Source organism: Plectropomus leopardus, chromosome 9 (genome assembly GCF_026936395.1).
Source record: "Plectropomus leopardus strain MGB_pleo_1.0 chromosome 9, ASM2693639v1, whole genome shotgun sequence".
NCBI lineage: Eukaryota > Metazoa > Chordata > Actinopteri > Perciformes > Serranidae > Plectropomus > Plectropomus leopardus.
In genome coordinates this window covers 7,135,915-7,162,122 of record NC_142184.1, presented here as the reverse complement: position 1 = coordinate 7,162,122, position 26,208 = coordinate 7,135,915, and the positions used below count along the sequence as shown (strand labels likewise).

The 26,208-nt window shown below is 43.1% G+C and overlaps 1 protein-coding gene across 2 annotated transcripts in view; it reads left to right on the top strand.

Moving 5' to 3' along the window:
• The window catches only part of plxna2 (plexin A2), a 281,745-nt gene that overhangs the window by 243,155 nt on the left and 12,382 nt on the right, over positions 1-26,208 (top strand). For both annotated transcript variants that reach the window (XM_088081848.1, XM_088081847.1), the window contains exons 23-28: positions 5,990-6,056; positions 6,279-6,425; positions 8,774-8,933; positions 12,152-12,255; positions 20,034-20,133; positions 25,286-25,476. In XM_088081848.1, coding sequence (XP_087937974.1) covers positions 5,990-6,056; positions 6,279-6,425; positions 8,774-8,933; positions 12,152-12,255; positions 20,034-20,133; positions 25,286-25,476 — 769 coding nt within the window. The remainder of the gene's footprint in view (positions 1-5,989; positions 6,057-6,278; positions 6,426-8,773; positions 8,934-12,151; positions 12,256-20,033; positions 20,134-25,285; positions 25,477-26,208) is intronic.

The following is a 26,208-nucleotide window of genomic DNA, read 5'->3' as shown; positions in this document are numbered from 1 at the left end:
AATCACTGTCATTTCTTCGAAGAAGTCGTTAACCACATAATAGTTACTGAGAATGCAACAAATGCAGCGGGCCAGAGTACAGGGGTGGGCTTGATGTGTTTGAATGCCAGAGGGCAGTTTGTATGTTAGTTGGTATGTGGTGCATTGTCTTTTTTCCCTCAAAGGGACATACTATATACACACATACTATAACAACACTGTTTTCTTTAGTGTATAATCAGCTGAAAACAGGAATAATTGTGTTCTCGTTACCTTAGAATGAGCCATTTATATCTACAAAGAGAGTGGGTTTTTAATGGAGGTCGCCATGTTGCACTGCCATGTCTCTACAGCAGCCCAGAATGGACAAACCAAACCCGATCTAATAATAGGGCCATCTGTGTTTTTGTGTCTTGTGTCAGCCACCATAGTTAGAAGCTTCTCTGCGATAAGCAGTGTCAGGGAAACACTATTTGGTTTGGTTTGGTTTGGTTTTTCTAACTTGAAACCGCTTTATTCTGTGTTTTTACTGTTTTTATTCACCTTGGAGATGAACAGACCTCTGCAGATAATTTGACTACCTGCGAAAGCCCCTTGAACATTTTGATCCTAAATTGTCAGAGAAAAAAAAATGAACGAACATGGCAAACGCAGGGCGAGCTGCTTGTCTGCTACATGCCAAACATGGAAAGAGAAACACTGCATTGTAACATAAAACAACTTAATTCAGTGTTTTAGCTGCTTAAAATCACCTGGTCCCTTTGTTTTGGAGAGCATGAGACCTCTGCGGATAATTCGTCTCCTGGTAAAAACCTCTTGAACATCTTGATTAGAAATTAGGTGAGCACACATTAGCAAGCACTGGGTGAACAACTCATCTCCATCATGCCAAACAGAGTAGAAGAAGCACTGATTTGTAACGTGAAAGTGCTTTTTTTACCGATTTAAATGTCTGGGTCCATTTGTTTTGAAGAGAAAGAGATGTCTGTGGATAATCTGCTCCTGGTAAAAAACCTCCTGAACAATGAACACTGAAGGAATTCTTATCAGGAAAAGTTTCAGCTGGTTGCAATCTGCAATCCTCATCACGCCACGAAATCTCCCTAAGTCTTACACACTGTTCCTTTAAGTGCTAGATCCCATTTCACTGTCCAACATAGCAGTCCAGTGAAAACAAATTATGTGCTGTATTGTGCCTTTTTGGACAGAGAAATAATGTCCCCAGCGAGTTAAGTTCCTGGAACCACGGCTGAAGGGTGCACTCTTCGCTCCTCTGAGGCGTGCTCTTCAAAAAAACCTCTGGTCTCTTTGGTATTTAAAGATTTGAGATGCCTTCCGCTCTCTTTGTCTTGATAGGGAAAGATTTTAGCTCGCAGACACTCACGTTCTCCTAAAAGCTTTTTGAAAGCAATATCTAAGCGTTGACAATGTGTTTGATTTCCTCACTCTCCACTGCGCTAAGTGGAACTGATGCTGCACCTCATGGTGTTTGGATTGTGTATTTTTTTGCTACATTAGTGAAATATGTTCTTGCGCCCATTTTCTCTCGGCGCCCTGTGCTCAACCCGATCCTTCCTCGTATGTTGTCATTTGGCAACCTCTCTTTCTGCCTGTCCATTATTACTAAAACTCCTCTTGTGCTTGACAACCACCGCCAAAACAGCCAGCAGCCTCTTTTTTCTACATTAAACCCTTTTTTCTCTCCATCTTCTTCTTAAGTTTCACCACTCTCTTTACCCAGTGTCTCTCTTTTTTCTCTTCTTTATAATGCTCTTTTAATGGAATCACAGAACATTGCCTCTATCACCTTGAGACTTTTCAATCTTGTATTATTTTTCTCCTCAGCATTTTTGTAATGAGATTTCCGCCCATGCAGAGCAATGGAGTACAGAGTTATTAAGAGAGCGAGTATTGTGTTTGGCATTAGTTTCATTGAAAGACATTCCACAGCCTGCTAATATAGCCCCCCCTCCGCCAGATCTGCCATTAGGAGACCAGAGATGGGGGGCGGGGGATGCGCGGCCCCCTCTTAAACACTATGTGGGATAATGAAATCCTGATGTTCATTAATGAAACTCAATTAATAGAAAGAAGGAAGTGGTGGCAGATGAGGAGGAGGACAAGAAGGGAAGGAGAGGGAGGAGAACAAAGTGCGTCTCCCTCCCGACATTCAAAAGGAGAGATATTACGGGGGAGTCAGCACGGCCCCCACAAAAAAGGCTTTATTTGACTTCCTTCTTCGGGACTTGCTGAGCTTATTAAAATGCTTAATAGGTTCCATTAACTTCTAACACACTCAAGTCTCATATAAGTTGGGAGGGGCGCATGGTAAGCACGGGGAGGGGGGCAAAGAGAATTTGAGTAGAAGAAGGAGGGCAATTACAGAGGGATTTGGGGTATTGTCCAAAAACATGCACAATATATTTAGGTTTATGCGACATGGAAATACAGCCTCAGGCGCTCGTTGTGGCTCCTTATGTTTTTGTCGTGCAGCATTGCAAAGTTTAGCTTGTGCATAGTGTGTTTCAGGGATACTGAAATGCTTTGTTTGGGGGGCACTTTTGCCAAATGATAGAGAGCCAGGGGCCAATCACAGCAGCCCCATATATGTTTCTAGGATTAAAAGGACATTTCTGCGATTTAAAGGGTTTTTATGACTTTGAGATGTTTCTAGAATTTTGGGACATCCATTGGATTTTAAGGACTTAAATAGGATTTTAGGATCTCTCACTGATTTTTGGATGTTTTCAGGATTTTAGGATTTTTTCGAAGATTTTAGGACTAGAAATTTAGGACATTTCTTGGATTTTATGACATTTCTAGGATTTTAGGACATCTCTAAGATTTAAGATGTTGCTAGGATTTCAGGATGTTTCTATGATTTCAGGATGTTTCGATGATTTCAGGATGTTTGTAGGATTTTAGGACATTTCTAGAATTTTAGAACATGAGGGTCTTAGCTTGGACCTCTGTTGAGGGTGGGGGGGGGGATCCTCCACAGGCACTTTTTTTGATAAACAAGCTCTATTTTCATGCTGTTTTGCACTCTGGCACCTCATGTATACTAAAAGTAAAAAAATAATACCCAGTGTGAATCACTTTATTTTTATTCTGAATTAGAAAATCATTGGGGGCTACAAAGCTGCATTTCTTTCTTTATGTACCTTCACCTGGTTGTTTGTATACGCCAGAATGACAAAAGAGGGAAGAAGCATAAACCTTGTGTGTGTGCCACCAAAGCAGTCACATGCACACATGCACTTCAGCTCTTCTGCAATGTTTATTCTCTCATCCTGTAGCTGAAACTGGGTGAACTAATCTACATCTCTCTCCCCCGCTGGCACATCGCACTTCAAATAGGCTGTCACCCAGCTCTCCATCCTCTCGACGGGCTGCCAATAGACTGGCCAGCAGTCTGATTCTCAGAGGAATAGCCCGCAGGCGTGGGAGACAGCATCACAATTCAGCCGTGCAACATTCAAAACAAAATCTAAACTCTGCTCCACTGTCCACAGCTACTGTAGCAAAAAGTTGTGTATTTGCATGTGAAAGAGAGAGTCTCACTCTATCACACGATAATGAGACAGGAAGAATGACTGACAAGTTGTCTTCAGTCAGTGACTAAAATGTTGTAACCTCCTCTGGCTCACACAATCCTTCAGGGACTTCCAGACTCTTGCTTATAGCCATCAAACATGAATTAACGCAATTATCTACATAATAGTCATAATTTCCCTTTAGGTCCATTCAGAGCCTAAATAGGTATAATCATCACTGGCACTATGTAGCTCTGAGGAGACGAAAGCCATCTAGCCTGCCTTGAATACCTGGCTGCTTCGATTTCAGCTAATCCCCAGTTCAGCATGCTGCGCTGTTAGGCCCCTCTATCATATACACTGGAGTAATCACAGTAATTTCCTGCTAAATTAAGAGGGTCAGTTATTTTTTTCAGTGCGTTGCAATTTTAAATTGGCAACACTCGTGTAAAAGCTGGAGTGATCATTTGCAGCCAGGTGACAACCACAAGCTGTTACGCTCTTGCAAACAGAAGTCTAGCCATACATGGGGCATTTTATGTTTTTAAAGGAGCTGTATGAAACATTCAGGGAGTATCAGCGGTTCAGAGTGTGAGCTGGGATTGTCTCCACATGGCTCTCAACATGGAAGTGGCTGAGCAAGAGCTAGCAGCTAACGGTGCTAACAGCTGCACAGTCCTGACAGAGTTAACAGCGTTAACGTGGGGGATAAGTACAACAATGCTGTCTCTGTAATCAGCAGTAAAGGCTCATGACTGCTGTATGAGCTCAGTGCACAGCAGCAGTGTTTAGTGATACACACACAGGGACTCACATTTTACAAACATGAACACGCAGCCTGGGGAGTCTTGACCATACGACGGGATAAATGTGACTTGAATTATACTGCACGAGCTGTGTGAAAGTTAAATATTTTAAATGTTTTGAAATAGTTTTGCTGTTGTTAAACGTGGACCCCTGTGGCTTCAGTACATCAAGATTTCTCTCCGTTTTTTCGGCGTTTTTTTGTTCACTGTGGAGGCATGCATGAAAGTTTTATTCTAAAAATTCTGTGTAACAAAGGGTGAGTAACTGATTTACAGATAACTATATGGGGAGTGAAGCATTCTTTTAAAATAATAATAATTATAACTTAGATTTATATTGGGCCTTTCAAGAAATCCAAGGACGCTTTACACAAGTGAATAAAAACGTAACACGAATGAACAAACAAAAAACAAACTAAACAGAGAGAAAGATGAATGACAGGCAGGGAGGCAGATTTAAGTGAGGTTGTAGGCTGTGGTGAACAGATGGTGTTTGAGGAGTTTTTTGAACATGTCCAGAGATGAGGTGATGTCTAAGATGTTTGCCCCTAAAATGTAGTGGAGTAGAAACACTAAAGAATCTCAAATTTATTACTCAGTTTCTTCGCAGCAGTAGATTTGTGTGTAGTTGCTTCGTATGTTAGAACACCAGACGTTGTCTGTTAAAATCTTTCTCCAATCCAAAGCAGTTTGGAAATTGCTCTTTATTGGGCAGCAGGTCTAATTGTGGCTGCATGCGGGTTTGTGCAGCAGTCAAACGACAAAAGCTAAAGAGCAGGACAGAAGTGTTTTTACAAGATGAGGTGGGAGCTTGTTGTTGCTATTCACCTCAGGTGCTTGTCCTCACGAGTTGCACAGAACTAACCCTTTCATCTGTGCTTCATGCTCGTTAACCATTCCCACCTGGCTGTTTGGTACTCTGCCTTTTTTATTTATTTATTTTTAACCTAACCTCTTGTTTCTCTCGTGTTCCATGATGGCGCTAATGAGGCAGAGGGGGGATGTTTGTCTGGCATTCAGAGAAAGATATGAGCAGCAATCATAAAAGAGTAACACACGGATCCTCTCATGTGCTCTGTGGTAGATACAGTCGAGAGGTCATTGCACACTTGTGTGTTTTCATGCCCAATCAAGCCCAGCAGCAAGCTGTACCTCCATGTGTGATTGACTGAGAGGAGGGAGGAGGCGGGGGAGGAGGGGGAGAGGGACATGAGAGGAGAGGAGATCGTTTTGGCTGTGATCAGGCGTTACCTGGCTGTGACAGCACTCGTCTCTCTCAACAGCTGAGGCCTGTCACAGCTGCTGATGTCCCGCTGTGTTCAACCACACGTGAATACGCGCACACACTCGCACATTCGCTCACACTCACATCCATGCGATCACACACTCTTTTTAGCATGTGCACGCACACAACCCGCGCACACACAGATGCCCTCTCTCCACTCGGCTCTGTTCCGCTCGCTCACTGTGACCACAGTGTTGCAGGCGATACGCAAGCAAAACCAAACGGCAGGATGCACCCACCCAGGAAGCCGAGATAACCTCCTCAAAGTCTTGCACACAACTTCATGAATTATGCAACTCTTGTATTATCTAAAGGTTTTGGAATATCAAGAGAAAGATTGGAGTTAAATTTTGTTTTTCCTGCTTTTTTTTATGTAATATCAGAACGGAGTCGGTTGCCGAGAAGATGCTTACAAACTGGTTTGCCTTCCTCCTTCACAAATTCCTCAAGGTTAGTACGCCAAGCAACACAAGAAGTGTGTGTTTGCATTTATAAATATAAACCTATTTTGTGTCTTAACGTTCTAAATTTAAAGTGTGATTGCATGTTGTCAGATATTTACCATATGCGGACCTGTAGGTGTTTTTCAGTCGAGTGAATTTGTGTGTTTATGTCGTGATGTTCTCTGATGTGTGAATCTGTGGGTCTGTGTGTGTGTGTGTGTGTTCACAGGAGTGTGCCGGGGAGCCTCTGTTCATGCTGTACTGCGCCATCAAGCAGCAGATGGAAAAGGGGCCCATTGACGCCATCACTGGAGAGGCCCGCTACTCCCTCAGTGAAGACAAGCTCATCCGCCAGCAGATCGAGTACAAAACCCTGGTACGTCACACTCCAGCAGGCACACGAGCAGCTAACGCAGAGGCTCACAGACACAAACACACACGTGCACTCTTAGAAATGAAGGTGCTAACTGGAACCATAAAGGATTCTCTGGATTTTCCCCATAAAAGACCCCTTTTTGGTTTGGTTGCTAGTACAACTCTTTCAAAGGGTCCAAGGTCCCAACTTGAAGGGTTATACCTAAACAATCTGTATAAGGTGCCATCCAGAACCCTCCATGAGCGACTCTACAGAGAACCCTTCTATGGTGTAATGTTTACACAAGTACCCTCTTTGTGGGTTCTATCCTGAACCTCTCCACCTTTTTAAGGTGCTAATAGGAAACCCACCCAATAGGTCCACCAAGAACCTTCTTATACTCCAAGGGTTTTTTCTAAAACCAACCCAGATGGTTCTACCAAAACCCTTTTATATTCCAGGGTGCCATCTAGAAACCCATCTAGGGGTTATTCCAAGGGTTTTATCCATATTTCTATATTTGTTTATCTATTAAAGAGCTATTTCTTCAAAAAAGAGTTCTTTGGCTTAAGGGGGTTCTTAATGAACCAAACCCTTTGATTAAAAAATAGTTCTTACTAGATCCCTTAGTCTTACAAAGAAACCCTGAAGAAGCTTTTCTTAAAAAATGGTTCTATGGGTTTAGAAGGTTGTTAATGGAACCCTTAGTGTCTCCTTGAAGAATATTTTTTTCCAAAAAGGAGTATTTGGATCAAAAGGTTCTTAATGGAACCCTTAGTCTTAAAAAGACCCCTTGAAGAACCAACCCTTTCTTCAAAAAAGAGTTATTGGGATTGAAATGGTTCTTACTAAAAACCCCTAGTCTTTCAAACAATGCGAGTTATTTTGATGAAAAGGCCTTGCATTAGTCTAACAAAGAACCCTTGAGAACAATACAACAGGCACACAGTTTATTAACTTTACTTCTTTGTCTTTACTTTTTCTCTACAAATAATCTCTAAGATAACTAAGCTTTGTCTGCTGGTTTCTTCCTCCCTGTATGGGAAGAAAATTAACTAATGATCCCACAGGCTCCAGTGTTGGGCCAACATCAGGGTAGGTGGCTGTGGAGATCACACCGAACAGCCCCCTCTACACACACAGGAAAAAATACACACTCACGCAGCCAGCATGTGACATGACAATGCTCTGATTGCTCCGACTGGGAATTTGGCTCATTACGTGCTAATACCCCGGCAGAGCTGGAAATTGGTGTCCCACCGAAGGTGTGAAATTAGATTTTGGGATGCCAGCGAGAGCGGAAATGGTTTCTCAAAGCTCCTGCCATGCTCCAAGGAGACTCTAATGAGGGCGAAGCCTCAAGCTGGACCTAAGTCCAGGCGGTGAGGGGACACCTCCAGCCTCCTCCTCTGCTTCCTCATTTCCTTCCGTGATTTTTTTATGCCTCCGCGCCAGTGATAGTCGAGGCCGGAGGCATTATGTTTTCGTGTTGTCTGTCTCTCTGGCCCATTCGTGTGAACCCAATATCTCAAGAAAGGCCTAAGGGAATTTCTACAAATTTAGCACAAATATCCACTTCAACTCAAGTATGAACTCTTTTAAGTTTTGCTGTTCACTGGTCAAAGGCCAAGGTCACTTTGACCTTGTGTGTCACGTTATTTTGAACGCAAAATCTCTTGAGGGAATATCGTCAAATTTGAAACAAATGTTCAAAAGGACTCAAAAATGAACTGATCAGATATTGGTAGTCAAAGGTCAAGTTCAGTTTGATCTCATCTGTTTCAGTCTTGTGAAAGCGATATCTCGACAACAGCTTAAGGGAATTCCTTCAAATTTGGCACAAACGTCCACTTGGACTCGAAAATTAATTAAGTAGCATCTAATGGTCGAAGATAAAAGGTCAAGGTCACGGTGACCTCATTAAACATGCTTTTGACCATAACCTGAGAATTCATGAGCTCAGATTTAACACACATTTTTTAAAGATTATAATGATTAAGTTCTGACATTTCATAGTCAGAAGGTTAAAGGTCAGTATCAAATGACATCATCATAGTGATCTAAAAAACAATTTTCTGGCCATTACTCAATGTCACATCTCAGGGACGGAAGGAGAGACATGTGGTCAGACACTGAATTGGTGACACTAATCTTCGGTGCCTGCCATGAAACGATGCTGATTGTGTAGATCCTTTGTGTTTTCGGGGGAAGATGTGTGTGGAGCATCCATGTTTTCACAGACAGGGATGTAAACTGTAAGAGCAACTAGACTGGTGCGCTCAGGCATGCAACCGTGTGGCAGTATTTCTAGTTTCCTTCCGCAATTTTCCAATCTAATTCTCTCCTATTTTCCCCATTTGTTCATCCAGATCCTAAACTGCGTGAATCCCGACAATGAGAACAGTCCGGAGATTCCAGTAAAGGTGCTCAACTGTGACACCATCACTCAAGTGAAGGAGAAGATACTGGACGCCGTTTACAAGAACATGCCCTATTCTCAGCGGCCACGTGCCGTCGACATGGACCTCGGTACGTCATACACACACAATCCAGACGCTCACAGATGCAGTTGGCAGGCGCAAAGTCCTTCACACCCACAGATTAATATATCAGTGAGAGAAAACCTAGCCATGTGTACAGATTATCGGTGCATTAGTGTGATAAAAGCTGTGTTCCAGCAGCCCAGCCAGTGTGCTGCTGCCAGGCCTTCTATCAAATTGACTGACAGTGTGTGCCGCATCCCTCCGTCTGGCTGCTTCCGCTGCCTGGTTGTGCCAATAAGATGCAGTAGATCGAGATAGAGGAGAATGCATGTCTTCATGTTTGTGTGTGTGTGTTTTTGTGACGTGTCTGTCTGGCTGACCCAGGTAAGAGCTGACAGACGGGCCAGCCAGCCTCACGCCGGGCTCCACTCCCACGCAGTCTGCCACTCCCACACAGTCTGCCACTTCCATCCCCGCCTGTCCCTACCTTGCCTCCCATTTCACTGTCCCTCTCATTTTCTCTCACTTCACAGGGGTGGAGAGAACAAAAGCCCCCCTTCTGCTTTGCTGCAAATCAGCACGGCATCCATCGCTCCACAATATGGCCGCCAATCCACTGTCCTGTTTCTTGTTCTCTTGTGTCTGTTTCTCACCCTCTCACTGATTCATTGAAAATAATTTTCCGTGTGCATCTGTGCGAGTCAGTGCATACCTGTATGTGCGTTTGTGTGGACGTTTTTCTCTGATAGTAGTGATACTCAGCATATACTGTGGGCCAAATCCCAACCATTTTCTCATTCTCAAAAGAAATGTTGATAAACACAGAGAATTGCTTTCATACTTTTAGTATAAATAAAGTGCCAGAGTGCATAAAATAGCATCAAAAGAGAGCTCGTTTATCAAAGAAGTGTTGGTGGAGGATCCCTTTCAGAGGCCCCAGCTAAGCCCCTGATATCCTAGAAACATCCTAAAATCCTAGAAATGTCCCATAATCCTAGAAATGCTCTAAAATCCTAAAAATATCCTAATACCTTAGAAACATCCTAAAATCCTAGAAGCATTCTTAAATCTGAGAAATGTCTTAAAATCCAGTATTGTCCTACAAATCCTACAAATTCTTTAAAATCCTAAAAAAATCCTCAAACCTTAAAAACATCCTTAAATCCTACAAATGTTCTAAAATCCTAGAAACATCCTAAAATGTCCTAGAATTCTAGTAACATACTAAAAAATTAGGAATATCTTAAATCCTCAAAATGTCCTAAAATCTGAGAAATGACTTAAAACCCTAGACACATCCCAAAATCCTAAAACTGTCCTACAATCTTAGAAACATTCTGAAATCCTAGAAATGTCCTAAAATGCTAGAAACATGTATGGGGCTGCCGTGACCAGCCCCTGGCCACCTGTCATTTTGCAAAAGTGGCCCCAAACCAAAGCAAGTTGAGTATCCCTTCAGTAAAGCGTAGGTTTTTGGAGGATGTTCCAGGCAGGGATATCATGTGGTCACCTGGCAGAAGCACAAAGTAATAAAACCCAGTCAACAGAGTAGAAAATCAATGATCACTCCCAGCATGAGAGCCACAATGGCTGTCCACTTCCCCGTCAACACCCTTATTATCATTTCATTACCCCACAACGAGCCGTCAGCCGCCAGCACTGCTCCAAGCCTCCACCTGTTTCCTCCCGCTTCCAATTTTTCTCTTTTGAAAGGAGGTGATTTTCGCATAGATCACTTTTTTCATGCTTTTTGTGTCTGCTCCACTCCTCTCTTCTTTCTGACCCTGACGAGCCGACTGTGGCGTATGCTAATAGCGCGCCATTTCCACGACACAAGTACCAATTAAAGCATGCAGCCTGCCCGCATATACATCTTGAAATTGTTCGTGTGTAATGTTTAATTAAGATGCGTGTCAATCCAAGTCTGTGAGAGGAGTGCGCGTGCTGAGAGCCGTATGAGAACACCGGCTCCTGATATCATTTGGGTAAAATGTGTGAAGAGGGATCTTTTTGGGAGTCGTGTAGTTTGACGTTGCATCGTCTGAAAGGAAAATGAAGTTTGTTTTAAGTGTTTTAAGAGTTTGCTGGTGTCATGAAGAAGTCGTGGGTTAATTTTAACACACTTCACAATTGCCGTTCAAGGTGACTGGCTCTGAAGGCGTCGAATAAAGCACACAGCATAAAGTTACGCTTCACCCAGAGTTTCATTCATAGCAGTATTGCGTCTTAAACACATGATGGTTTTGTGTTATTTATGTTGAAAGGAGCTCTATGTAAAAATTCAGGGCACATCAGGCCTCCTGAATGTGCACCGGGTTTTGAAGCCAGTTGACTAAACGTGGAATTACAGCTTCTGGGTCTGTCATGTGACGACATTGATTCCAAAAAGACTTTTTCCAAGCCAACTTTTGTGTTTGGTTTCCATGTGGACGGTAAATGGGTTAAAAAAATATTGTATTGCAGAGGGCTTCTATAATGGCCCCATGTCAATTACCCACATGGGGTTGTTTACCCAAGTGGCCCCCAGATTAGATTTTGGGCCCATATCCACTTGGTACCAAGGTATTCCTGGCATAAACCACATGGGGCCCCCTTGGGGCAATTATGGAACCCAAGGAACGTCCCATGTAGTGCCCATTTTTCACCCATTAACTACCCACATAAGCCCTACATGTTTCCATCGAGTAATGTTATGCGACTTCTCTTCCCAGAAGCATGGCGATGGATGTTTAAAACATTGGCAGGTTTATTTCTATTGCAGCCAATCCAAGGCGACGTAGGTGTGTTATGCGAGCGATCATGAGAAGGCAAGCCCCTTATACGTGGGAGCGGCCACATATGAGGGATTTCTGGGAGGTGATTGTCCACGATCTCACAGAGGAATTGTAGATTAAAGAACTTTTGGATGATCTGCTCAACTTTTGAAAAGTTATGGGATCCAAAAACACCTCTTACGGTGCCTGCTGCATCATGCCCGAGGGAGCCAATTCCTACCAAAAAGTGTTTCCATTGCAGTTTTGCAAAATCTGGATTTTTTGAATCGCCTTAAATACCACCTAATGCAATAAAAACTTTTTTGCGTTTCAGTGAGTTTTTTCGAAATGTACTTGTTTTCATTAGGCATATTTCATATTCGCAATTCCAATTTGAGCAATTTGAGGGTCGATGGAAGCCCGCGTACTGACATTATTTGTGGCTCACTACGAGGTATAGTTTGCAAAAGTCATTGTGTTTATTTGAGCATGTGTGTGTTTGTGTCCTCAGAGTGGCGTCAGGGGCGAATGGCTCGTGTGGTGCTGCAGGATGAAGACATCACCACCAAGATAGAAAATGACTGGAAGAGACTCAACACCCTCATGCACTATCAGGTAAATATACACAGAGGGTTTAGTGTGATGTTTCCGTAATTAACTCTCAAACGTCACTGTGGGGTTTTTTTTATCAAGGAAAGGCTCATTTCAGTTCAATTTCTGCTGCGGCTTTTATTATGGAAATTGTAGCACATACCTTGCCAAACTTTGATGTTTCCTGCTCTTGACTTTTATGCAGCCAATTTTCAGCTCCTCATTTGCATGCCCTTGCCTGGTGTAATCCTAGTGACAGAATAGAGGACAATTACTGTACAGGTGGCGGGAGAGATGAACTCTCAGCATCTCAGTCGACACTTCTCTCTCCTCCCCGGAGAGATGAAGCTGCTCCAGTCAGGAGGACAGCATCTCTCTCTCTCTCTGCCCTGTTGACATCTGCACCGGCGACAATTAGTCCTGCTGTGACTACCTGCTTATTTCTCCTCACATGTAGAACCTCCATTCACACCCCACAATTTTAGGGCCCATGGGCTTGTCTGTTGCCCCCCCCCCGTTAAACACAGAGTTAAGTGGAGAGCTAAAGAGGAGGAAAACTGAGAACAAGAGAAGTTCTGCATTTTTCAGGAGAATTTATGACTGTTGAAGTTGTAAATGGAAAAAAAAAGAGCAGACCAGAGGGGAGTGAAAGGAATCCAGAGTGAGATAATAAAGAGGAATAAAAAGGAATAAAAAAGAAAGTGGTGAGGCAGCCTTCTCAGCAGGTCATGAATCTTTCGCAGCACATGCTCAGCCAGCTCTCATTAGTCAACCAAGGGGGACCATCTGCTTAAAGACTGCATGAGGCTCGAGTCTGGGCTACCTGGACAGGAGCAGAGGTTGGGGCTGAGATACAGCTGTGGCTGAGGTGCTGAGGTGCTGAGGTGCTGGGCTGCGGGGCCAGGAGACGCAGCTCCATCTATGAGCAGAAAATAGGGACAGGGTCTGGAGAGGCTCATGCTGGGGGTCATACTGAACTCGTGCCCCAGCAGAGTAAGCAGAATAATTGAACAGATGTAGGAGTCATTAGAAGAGGGGACATGTCATAGTGTCCTTCACCTAGGACTCGGCACCATGCAGCTTCTTTCCCCTTTGACTTCCCTTTCTTGTCACCTTCTTCTCTGGCTCACCTTCATTGTCTCCGCTTTCTCAAGTTTTTTCTTCACATTTTCCTCTTGTTTACTTTTTTCCCTTTTCCCACCACTTTTATGCCTCTGTGCCGTCAATAGCCAAATATCCCAGATATGGCCAGTGCCTTCTTGTACCGGTGACGTCATTTGGAGCTGGATTCTGCGCTGTAGCAATCTCCACGGTGGGGCGTTCCCGCCAACACCTGTTCTGCCAATCGTGAGCAGCCCCATTAAACACAAACACACAGATTGGCTGACAGAGCTGTCAATCATGGCAGAAAATCCACTTTTTGTGTAATTTAATAACTCATTAAAAGTGAACTTATCATAAAAACAACCACTTGAACAAACATCAGGGTGATGGGAACTACCCTCAGTGACAGAAACAGTCTTTGGGAAAAATGTATTTGGCGTGTACTGTAGTTTTTAGTTTGGCTTATGTCCCATTAATAACATAACATGGAGGGTTGGCCTTTAAGACTTATACTACAGACAGACACCACGGGGCGAGCCGGACTAAAAAGCTACACATTTGGGGAGCTGTCATGTTGCTGTCTTTATATACAGTCGACGGGTGAATGTCACTGTGTCCTGGTTGGCATCGTCATCCACTTGGACTCAATATCTGTGAAGCATCCTTGTTTTAGAATATTTACTTTCTTTGCAGCAACGTCAGTAATTGATGCATTGTCTACTGTCGTTGCTACAAATGAGTCTGGACAGACATGGATGTTAATTGTCACTGCAAATTCACTGGTTTGCAGCACAATAAGGGAACTCTAGCTCCTCCTAGCCCGCTGGTGGCTATCGGGCAGACCTTTATGCCTTTATTTCTTTCTTCTTCCCTCTCTCGGTCTGAGCACCTCTTCTTCTCTGGTCTCCGCAGGGCTTTAATCCTTGATGAAGCGCTGCAGTATGTTTTCTTCTACACCATAATGGCCCCCTCTGTTGTTGTTTTTTGCAATTCTTTGCGACTGTCTGCCATCGTTAGCCAAGGGAGATGCTACGGGGCACGCGGTAACACATGTGTGGTCGCTTCGCTTCTAGCAGATCTGAGAGCCGCTATTGATCACGCATCTAAGGGTCCCTCCGCAGAACGTAAGGCCCGACACTGTGCAGCTTCAGAGGAGATGCCAGTGGGGCAACGTGGAGAAGAGGAAGAGCGGGAGAAGGAACAGGGCAGTCGGTGGTATGAGAGATGAGAGTAGGCCGGGACAACAGAGACACTTGTGCATCGTTACCATTTTGATGAGCTGGCAATGGCCCCCGTGTGTGAGTTTGTGTGTGTTTGCGTCACACGCCGAGCCATCGCATTGGCAGCTGCGACAGCACATCTGGCCGCCTATCACAACAAGGGAGCACAGCTCATTAGGCCCCAGAGTGAGGGGAAAAGAGACTGAAGGAAAAAAATGGGATGAGGAAAAAAAAGGAAGGGGTCTGAGATATGCAGAGTGAGATCGGGCATCACCTTGAGTCTTCTAATTCTCCCACAGCAGCGACACGGCGACCAGAAAGCGCCATTAAAATTCATAGGGCACACAGCATCCCAAGAAACCCCATTGGCTATTTACCCTGCCACATGGGAAATAATGGTTTACATAACCTGGATATGGAAATGCACACCTTCCCAGCTCTCTGTTACACCAGAATTAAAAACATAAATGCACGAATTTAAAAAGAATCTGTATTCAACATCTTGGCATTGACAGTCAGGGGACTAAACTCCCATCCTCCCACCCCACTCTATTTCTGTATTTTTTTTTTGTCTTTTTTGCATAGATTAAGACAGGAGATAGAAGCACACACACATACAGCACAAACCCACATTTCACACGCTTGTATGCAGACAAACAGGGAGTTTAGATAAAAGATTTATAAGATTGGTGAGTTTTTTTTGGGCTGATTGCTGATTTTGATCTTTTTGTTGTTTAATCTTCCAACCCCGTCAAAGGAAAGTGTTTCATCACACCTTCTTTCTTCTCCACCTCCCCCATCTCTGTCATCATGAGAGATGTTAGCGCTCACCCCGCTCCATCTTACAGGCTCCAGTCACTTCGGAGAGAGGGCAGCATTAACCGTAAACAGGACATTATTATGAACTGAAGTCATCAGACTGCTGTTGTTATTTATGATCATTCAAATTGCAAGTAAGCCCGTGCTGTTTTCAGCAAGGCGCTGCGTGAGTAATTACATTAATGACGTTTGACAAAGTGTTGATTTATGACAGGTGGACTGTGGCTGTTCCAGCATATTAATATTTGGGTACACATGGGCAGTGTGTGTGTTTTGTCTGGAATATTATTCCTAATGTGCAGATAAGTGACAGTAAAAGGCAGACTGCAGCACTCTCTGTCAGTCTTGCTGAGACTGCGTCAAAATAAAAAGTCAGTTTTGGAAACTTCCATCCCCTGCTGCCTGGTGACCTCCGTCTGTCCTCCGCTCTGCGGTGAAGGAACAGGGAGAGCAGACAGTGATGACCACACCAGGAGAGCCTGCCAGCTAGATCCTGTTACCCACCCTGCAGACATCACTTGGGGGCATTTTGGGCTATTTTCAACAGTCCCAGACAAACTAGATACTACCACATTGCTGTGTGTTCATGAATCCAGTGCTCTGGCTGTCTTGGCTCGCTGGTCCCCATTCTGTCTCTGAATACAAATCTCAGACAGGTGGGAATATGAAGGTTTGAAGAGGAAGAATATTGAGTAAATATTTTAGAGACATGTTTGATGAATACTGCTGCTACACCCTGAGTCATATCTCCAATAGCAACAAGAGCAGTATTGGTAAAAACTCACACTGATTCTTCAGTGACACATTTCATTGACTGAAAACTGAGCAGCAAACTCTGGGGTTTAAAAAATGAAGTAAATGGAGTGCTTAGATGTGCTGTTCCTCGAATGGCCACTTGAAGCTGGCTTCAAAAGCAAGTCAGTAACATAGACTGTAAGAATAATGGATGTAGCTGCAGTGATGTTACCCATAAGTCTATGGACTCCCGTTTTGAAGTCTCGAGTTCAGCATTATGTACGTCACCATCTTGGTTTTTTAGAGCCAGAAGTGACCATATTTGGGCAAGATGTTGGAGTTGTAGAGGATCGAGGGTTGGACTGCATAGAGGCCCGCTATTGGTACTGTTGGGTATTTTTCTATATATTATTATTTTGAGGGGGCTTTTTGCCTTTATTTGATAGGACAGATCAAGCATGAAAGGGGGATAAAAAGGGGACAGCATGCAGCAAAGGGCCGAGGCTGGAATCTAACCTGCGGCTGCTGCGGCGAGCACGTAGCCTCTGTACATGGGGCGCGTGCTCTGCAAACTGAGCTACTGGGCACCCCGAAATATTGATTCTTTTAAACGTAAAAGCCTATCTGTGTTGTCTGACTTTTAAGTAGTGTCTTACTGTCACAATTTTAGATCCCCTTTTTAAGATCTGTTTTTGCTTATTTCCTATGTTGTTCTTGTTTTTGTTTCTACCATCAAATTGAAAAGGTCATTAAAATGCATTGATTTGTTTGAAAGGTGCTATATCTACAAAATATGATTGATTCATCGTATGGCAATATGACAGTATGACTCTTCGAGTCCACAAACCAGTTGGTCATGTAACAGTGGTTGCATCCACTTTATGTTAAAACCGAACTTAAATTCCATTAGAAAGACCTTTAAATTGTTATTTAACTCTTCAGAAGATTCTTTTTGACGTCCAAATCATATTTACACATAATGTCCCATCTCACATTTCGTCCTTCCTAACAAGAAGTGCTTGTGTGCACAGGCTCTGTGTTTCCAAGCTGCTGGGCAGAGTCGACAGCTTTGATAAGCATCATGATTTTGGGGCATGAGTCCAGGAGAGACGGGACGCTCAGGGGAAACAGGCCAGGACCAGGGCTGCGGGTTATTTGGGGAGGGCTGAGAAAAGAAAGATAGAGGCTGACCACACTCTGCCGTCTGGTCGGCTCTGCGCTGTCTAATGGAAGGTCTTATCACAGGCAGGGCCCACAGCCCTTATCACACCTGCCCACTATCAGCCCCACACTGGATTATCCCTGAAGGGCGAATCTGCACGCCTTCAATCATTTACTCTATCACAAGGACCCATCTCTGCTGTAGCCTCTCTGTCAGCCATAAAAAGCAGAGAGAAAGAGAGAGGGATGGAGGGAGGCGTAAAAGGAAAGGTGGGGGACAGAGAAGCTATTTCATGCTCCCCAGAGAAAATGTATCACAGGAATAGCGGTGGAAAACTTCACGGAAGTCTGCACTGTTAGCGTGTTGGAGTTCATCAGTCAGCCGAGAGGATGGAGAGGGCCGGAAAAATTTTAGGAAAGCGGAGACAAATGAGAAGGAGGTGAGGTGAGAGAGAGAGAAAGGTCAAAGATGCCGGTCGTGGATAGGAGGTTGGGGGTTAGAGGGGGAGCATTTTTCATTTCCCTCCAAGAAGCAGGAGCTGCGTGTTTTTAAGAGGATTCCTCCAGATTTCATCCCCAGTTTCGAGTGTCTCTCCAGCGAGGCCAGTAGAGGCCAGATGGCAACTCCAACTAATAGTGCAGCCGAGATTAGTTTGGGAAGAGCGGGAGAAAAGGGGTGAGGATGAGAGGCGGCTGGCTCTAGAGAGCAAGAAGTGACTCTGTAAACGTCCTTCCCAGCATCCACTAGATTATTCCCCAACAAGGCATGGAAAGGAGCCCATTCCTGCAAAAGCAAATGAAAAGAAGACTTTTCTGTTTTTCTATAGATTCTTTGAGGTATTCCTTTTGGAGCCTGGCATTTGTCTTTTGTTTATTTCTCCACTGGAGGCTCATCAGTTTTTCTTCATCGGGTCTGAAGCAGAAATCCCTCCTCAGGGTGGGCTGCAAATGCCAGCCAACAAGCTGTTTGTTGTTTTGGCTTTCGGAAGAGAACAAGTTTTGTTCTCTGTGTTTTGCATTTTTGTAAAATGTGATGTTATGGTGTTCTAACAGCAGCAGCATTTTAAAGATTAATCTCAGTTAAGTTGCCGTTTCATGATTAATTAATTAAAGTGTTAGACTAATGAAGGATTGCTGTTAAAGGGATATTTCAACATATTATCAGATATTAGATAGATACTAGCTTAGTATCAAAACAGTGTGTGTATGTGTAGATGAACGGTGGTAGACTTTCATTTATCTAACAGTGCCTAGATGTCCCTCCTACCCTCATGGCGAAACTCCTCTAAATGATGTGATTTACGTCATTTGGTGGAGTTTCGCTGGTTCTTGGGGCTGTTGCCCAAACTACATTCTGTACTTTGGCATTTTTGCGGCCTCATAGAGTAACAGCTGATCAAGAGAAACACCCGCCCCTCTGTCCGTCTCTCAAACTCGGACTGAAATCATATCAAACGTATTTTATTTCAGAAACGTATTTTAATGCCCAGTTTCACTGTAATGGCGAGAGTTTGAAAACAGGAAGTGGGTGCCAGACTGCTTGCTGCACAGTGAAAACAAGCTGAAATGGAGATAAAACAGTAAAACTAAGCAAATACAAGCCAAGATTCTGAGTTGTCTATCTCGCCTCAAACGTTTTCAGAAACACGTTTCGCTTGATGTTCACCTGTTATTTGAAATCTGGCCGGCTGCTTTTGTTTCACTCCAAAAAGTCCACATTACGTCACCCCACAGCGGGGGGCGAAGTATTGTGGTAGTCGTAGGTTTTCTACCTCTTGAGCAAAAGAATGGTTTGTACTTACCCTTAGTCTTTTTTTTTTTAAGATCTATTTTTTAATATCCATTGTTGCTTATTTCATATGTTCTTGTTTTTGTTTCTTCAATCAAACTGTAAAGCACTTTGAATTGCATTTGATTTGTTTGAAAGGTGCTATATAAATACAATTTGATTGATTTCTCTGGTCATGTAACACCAGTTTCAAAAGTATTTGTGTCTTTTTACTGTAGAGACGGTCTAATTTATGTGAAATACTTATTTAACGGGTGTCTTCAAAACAGATTTTAAAACCATCCTTTCGGATGTCATTTTCATCTGTTTTTCGCAGCTTATCTGAAGTGACTGTAGCACATCACACGGGGCCAGGAGCTCTTTGTAAATATAAACCACTGAGGGGAAAAAGGATAAACCTCAGTGTCTGCCTCTTATTCGCGACGCACCGCCATCTTTTGCACAGCGTCTTTTCTTCGTCTCCCTCTTTGACTCTGACTCCGTGCTGCTCTAATGCTATTATTATACCTGCGCACCCCATTTTCTTTAAGGGTGCAAAGTGTACACAAGATGAGACATTCAGCGTTCTGCTCTCTCTTTCTGACAGTCTCTTCTTTCTCTTTTCCTCTCCCTCTCTCTCACTCCCTCTTAGCATCTTATCCCAGCTCCAAAGCTTACATCATGCCTCTAATGTTTGTGAAGGGGATGACAATGACAGTCATGTTGAGTACAGCCATCATGCAGCCACAGCACTCTGCTCTGCTGAAAGAAAGCCACGGGGCTGTGGTAGTAAACAGCAGGGAGCACAGATAAGACGGGAAAGGGAGGGGTTGCGTAGGGGCTGGGGATATGTTTTGTTTAAAGGATTATCCACCAAGTGCCTTACATTTTGCTATAACATAAAGAGCTTTAGGAAAACTAGTTTAGTTGGATAAAAACCCTGTTTTGAATATGTGATAGCAGCTGTTTCACGTTGTGTGTGTCTCTTCACACAGGTGTCAGACCGCTGCGTCGTGGCTTTGGTGCCCAAACAGACCTCATCATACAACATCCCTTCCTCAGCCAGCATATCCCGCACCTCCATCAGCAGATATGGTGAGTCAGTAGACTTTTTCATGCCCTTGTTGTGACATTGATTACTCTAATTGCAGTATGCCATACCTCAGTGATACACAAATTGCAGCCCGGTAGGGTGCTGGGTTACCTGCTGATCATTTTATAATTTACAATGAAAATAAATTGATTCACACTGGAAGTCTCTGCACTGGTAACAGCCGTGGCCAGAGCCACTATGTTTCGGGTTTTCCCCTATCCGCCCCATTTTTATAAGTGTGACATCATAAGAACGCCTTGAGAGAATTTCCTCAAAAAGTTTCACAAACGGCCACCCGGACTCAAGGACGAACTGATTATATTTTGGTCGTCAAAGGTAAAGGTTACTGTGACCACACATCTGTCCCAATCTCGTAGAATTACATTTGGCACAAACGTCCATTTTTTTAACTGAGTTTTGATGCTCAATGTTCACTGTGACCTAATCCCTGTCCCATTCTCATGAATGCGATATCCCAATAACGCCTTATGCAATTTCTTCAAATTTGGCACAAACATCCACTTGGACTCAAGGATGTACTGATCAGATTTTGGTGCTCAAAGGTATCTGTGACCTCACACCTGTGCAATTCTAGTGAGCATGATATCTCAGGAACATCTTGAGGGAAACGTTCACCTGGATTTGGGCATGAATTGATTAGATTTAGGTCAAAGGTCACATTCCCTGTGACCTCATGTCTGTCCCATTCTCATGTGTGCAATATATCAGGAACATCATGAGGGAATTTCTTCAAATTTGGCAAAAATGTCCACTTGGACTTAAGGATGAAGCGATTAAAGTTTGGTGTTTCAATAGTCAAAGACTGTGTGATTTCACAAAACATGTTTTGGGCAATAACTTAAGACATTATACATTAACTTTGGCAAAATTTCACACAAATGTCTAATAAGATGAAATTAAGTGATGATGTTTATATCCATCATAATGTTTTGCAACAAATACTTTTATAGCCATAGTCTATGTCAGGACTTAGAAACAGAAGGGGAGACATTTGGTCAGATATTGAATTGGTGACACTTATCTTGGGTTCCTGCTGTGAGACTGTGCTGATTGTTTAGATCTTCTGTGCTGCCACGCTGAAGATGTGTTTGAAGCATCCTTGTTTTAGAATTTTAAGCTTCTTTGCAACAACATCCATATTTGAAGCATTGTAAACTTTCATGGCTACATATGAGTATGGACAGACATGGATGTAAATAAGGTGCCAGTGTGCATAAAAGCCCCAAAATAGAGCTTGTTAAACCAATAAAAACCCCAACCGAGGTCCGGGCTAATTATTTAGATATAAGTTATTGATGTTTGTTTAATAACTGGCCCCTGGCCTCCAGTCATCTTGCAAAAAGTGGCCCCCGGCAAAGCAAGTTGAGTATCCCTGCCATACAGCATGTATTTATGTACATATTTGCATGCTGATTCAACAGTTAATCAGCTGCTAATTCCATGCAAATGTAATTGTGTTGCTCTTGTTGCCTCACAGATACATCAGAATGTTTTTTATATTAGTTGTTTCACATATGAACAAAGCCAAATCCACTCTCCCCAAAGCCATGGTCAGCTCTGTTTGGAGCTGCTCTCCTCTGCTGCAGAGGGTTTTTTTCGCAGCCTTTTTCTCTCTCCAACTGTGTGTGCTGCAGTTTGCTTTACAGTTCAGGTCCAAACTCTGCTGGATGGTACAATAATGGAAAGACTAGAGAGAGAAAAAGATGAAGAAGAGGGGAGGGTTAGAGAGAGATAGCCATTGTTTCATTTTAAAGCTGTAATGTTTTTATAATGACGGTGCATTCTGTGTAGGACACAATGGGCAACCAGTTGCCTGCACGCTAGCACCCACACATGCACACAGCATGTGCAGTATCCTTTTTACACACATGCATGCAAACCAACATACTTCAGATGTGCTTGTAGTTTGTGCTGCAGGGTGCCAAATTTGGTTGCATGCCAAACACACACACACAGCAGCACCAGGCAACTTGTGATTGCTAATTATTCTGTGTGAATGATACTTCACACAAACAGAAAAAGATAAGTGAGCATGGCCAATTATCAGGATTTGGGATAGAAAGTGAACACTGCCTTTAGTCTGCCTAACTCAAACAAAAAAAGCTAACAGCATCCTTATCCCTCCAAGCAATTAAGACTTATACCTGTGGATACTTTGAGTGAAAAAAACCTTTATCCTCAGTGCATGTGAAATAATGTGGAGCAATATTTGCTATAAACAGATGGTTACTTATGAAGATTAAAGTACACTCAGTTAATACTCTCTTTTAAATATACAGTGTGTAGGATTAAGGGGGATATATATTGGCAAAAATGGAATATAATATAATAAGTATGTTTCCTTAAGTGTATAATCACCTGAAAATAAGAGTAGTCTTATTTTTGTTACTTTAGAATAAGATGTTTATATCTACATAGAGAGCGGGTCCTCGTTTATGTCGTCCATGTTTCACCACCATGTTTCTACAGTTGCCCAGAGCAGACGAACCAAAAGCTTGTTTAACCCCTTTAAACCTGAGCAAATTGGGTTGATCTCTTTCAAATACATGGGAAGAAGGTAACGAGTAATGGAAGAAGAAATTATCCAAAAATCAGCAAGAAATGTATAAATTAAAAAAAAGAAAAAAATACTGAAAATTAGTAAAATATATTAACAACAAAAAAACAAAGAACGACAACCCCCCCCCAAAAAAAACAAAAATAGAAAAAAAGGAAAAAAAGGATGTTAATAAAAATAAAAAAAACTCTTCAATAATTTTAAATATGTAATTGTGATAATTATAAATATATTTTTCCCTAGCTGTTTTTCCCAAATCTTCCACTTGTATCTTGGAAGCTGTGGGTTATTTCTTACCAAGTTGCTCATTTTCTTTTTTCCCATGTTTTTGAGAGAAATCACACCAATTTACTCAGGGTTCAAAGGTTTAAATACCTGTGAAAGGCATCTGTAAGTAGCACAAGAAAAGTGGTGTTGTTCCAGGTTTCAAAGGGTTAATAGGGCCATTTGTGTTTTTTGCTTCGGCCACTGTAGAGCAACCCCTCTGCGTAAGCCGTGTCAGAAAAAACACACATTTTAATATTTTTTTTAATGTGAAACTGCTTTATGCAGCATTTTTACCTGTTTAAATGGTTAATTCTGTTTGTTTTGGAGAGGGGGAGACCTCTGTGGTTAATTCAGCCTCTGGTAAAAACCTCCTGAACATCTTGATCTTAAGTTGTGAGGGAGAAAAGGTGAGCACACATTACCAGATGCTGGGCTACTGGCATGTCTCCAATGAACCAAACAGCATTGGAGAAACACTGGAGACCTCTGCAGATAATCTGGCTCCTGGTTAAAACCTCCGGATCAATGAACCCTGAAGGAATTCTAACTGGGAGCTGACTGCAATCTGCAATCCTCACTGCTAGATACCAACAAAATCCCCATAAATCTTACACACTGGATCTTCAAGCAGATAATGGAGGAGGAAAGTAAATAGGTATAACTACAAGTGAGGGGCTCTTATCTGCATTTTGTGGTTATTTTAATATTGTAGCTGAATTTGTCCCCTGCTTCTGGTGTTTTACACCTACATAGTCTCAAATATCTCAGTCACAAGGGATTTTTTAATCTATCATGAAATTCCAATGAGATGCTGAGAGGCTGCACTCACTCGCATCCTTCTTTTACCTTTTTTTTTTGGTGTGTGCATTTGAGTGCTCGAGCAACAGAGTTGGACGTGCAAGGCATGGAAAGCAGAGGCTCTGTCGGTGCTGGCGTGTGCCCATCCCTCATCAATCATGGGTTGGCACAGCAGGCACAGCTGCACCTCGACACCTGCTGATGGATTCATACCAATTTCACGTTCAACACTTAGCATCTTGACTCAATTTACACCCCTCCACCCCCCACTCCCCCCAACCTTTAAAATCAGCCAGAACACACTCCCCTACCGCCTGAGTGTGTCCAGGAGTGACCCTCTCTGCAGCAGGAGAGAGCTGCGGCTGCGGGTCGCTGCTTAGTGTTGGGGGAGTTGGGAAAAGGCATCGGAAGGATGAGGGGGACGAGGAAATACCAGAGCAGTAAAAACCAGTGACTGGATTAAGATGGGATTTGGGACCTCAGTCCACGCTGCACATAGGTATATTCAACCCCAATTTAAACATACTCCCTAGAGGCCACTCCAGAGGTGTAGGTTGGTCTTATTTGAAAGGTGTAAGTGGCAGCAAAAAAAAAAAAAAAAAAACCCTTTGTTGTTCATCTCCGCCTTTGAAGACGGGTCCAAGAGATCCTCATTGAGATCTTCAGATCCTGAATCTCCAGAGAGCCGGCTGCCAGGAGTAGATGTCGACTAATTAGGGAACGTGAAAGCAGCATCATTCAGAAGCGAGTGAAGAGCAAGGAGGCAGGAGCAGAGACGATGTATGGATGAAGGAGGGTGGCTGCGGCGCTTAACAAATTAGGCGTCTTTTGATGCATTGATTAGAGTGTGACAGGGACGTTTTTAACGTGGCGTCGGTACAATGTGGCAGGGAAGAGCCAATTATGAGTGCTTTTAAGAGGAGCCAGGCACAACCTTGTCTCAGTCAGCAAGGCAGGGATTATGTACAGAGAAAATGAATGAGTGTAGAACGAGAAAAAAGCAAACAACTATCAAATTATTCATGACAGAGAGAGAAGAAGGAATAAAAATGTAGCATTTTGTAAACACCTCAGTCCTGCACAATGCACGTAATAAGATAAATGGGTGGCAAGGTCTTGTGTGTCATCTAGGATTCCAGTTTCAGGAAGGCCGGTGCAAATCAATGCCAGGGACCACAACGTCCCCTCCCTTTCATTACTTTGCTGTTCTATGAAATTATCCACCACTGCAATTTCCTTTACAGCACAGCACAGAGCGGGATGGGAGCACAGAAGTTTCGGCTTTGTAATGGGAATGAGAGAGCAGCTCTCTGTGTGTGTGTGTGTGTGTGTGTGTGTGTGTGTGTGTGTGTGTGTGTGTGTGTGTGTGTGTGTGTGTGTGTGTGTGTGGGCGTGCTGTTGTAGGTGCGAGTGCTTCATTTACATGATGTTGCACCTAGGGGGAAGCTTTTGTAATCACAGTCATTTAGGATTACTGATAATTCTGTATCTTTTTTTTCTTTCCTGGACAGATTCTTCATTCCGCTACACGGGCAGTCCCGACAGCCTCCGCTCACGTGCTCCCATGATCACGCCTGATCTAGAAAGTGGCGTGAAGGTGTGGCACCTGGTGAAGAACCACGAACACGGAGACCAGAAGGAAGGAGACCGCGGTAGCAAGATGGTCTCTGAGATTTATCTGACCAGGCTGCTCGCTACCAAGGTACAATATTCACTCATACGCAAATGTATTTTTCTTGAGAAAGTGAAAGCATTATTCTGCCTCTGACTGGCTTACTTAGTTTAGTCTGACCCACCAGATGTAGGCTATAAGTCTGAGAAAAAGAGAGAATTCGCATCAGCAGGCTGCTGGTAAATTTTTGGCCACCTTGTATAAATAACTCCAGACGGCAGGAAGACAGTCGATGTGCACAGACTGAACAAACATGATCAAATATCATAAAAATAAATAAATAAATATAAAGATAGAAGATATGTGAATATAGAAAAAACATAAACATAGAAAAAAATCAACTTTCACAATCTAAAAGAATGCACAGACCATCAGGGCTTAGGAAACAGAAAATGATACAGAATTAGTCAGAAGTCTGTAAACCTAAAATACGGATCTGTTATTGCATTTATTATTTAAAGGTGAAATATTACAATACCACAATACCAATACCACCACTACCACAGAGGCAGCATTAAGCCATTAAACGGTCCAAAAATCACACAAATACCAAAACGGCTTGACTCTGTTGTCAAACACGTTAATCATTCTTGGATAATGTTAGCCATGTGATGCCAACAGTTAGCCCTGTCACTGTGTGTGTTGTCTTCGGACGCTCTTTTGCAAGAGCATCATGGCGGTATTCTGAGCTTAGCACCGCCCAGGAGGATTGTGTTTCGTTTCGATAAGCACAAACCATCCAAAGCATTTTTATCCTTATTC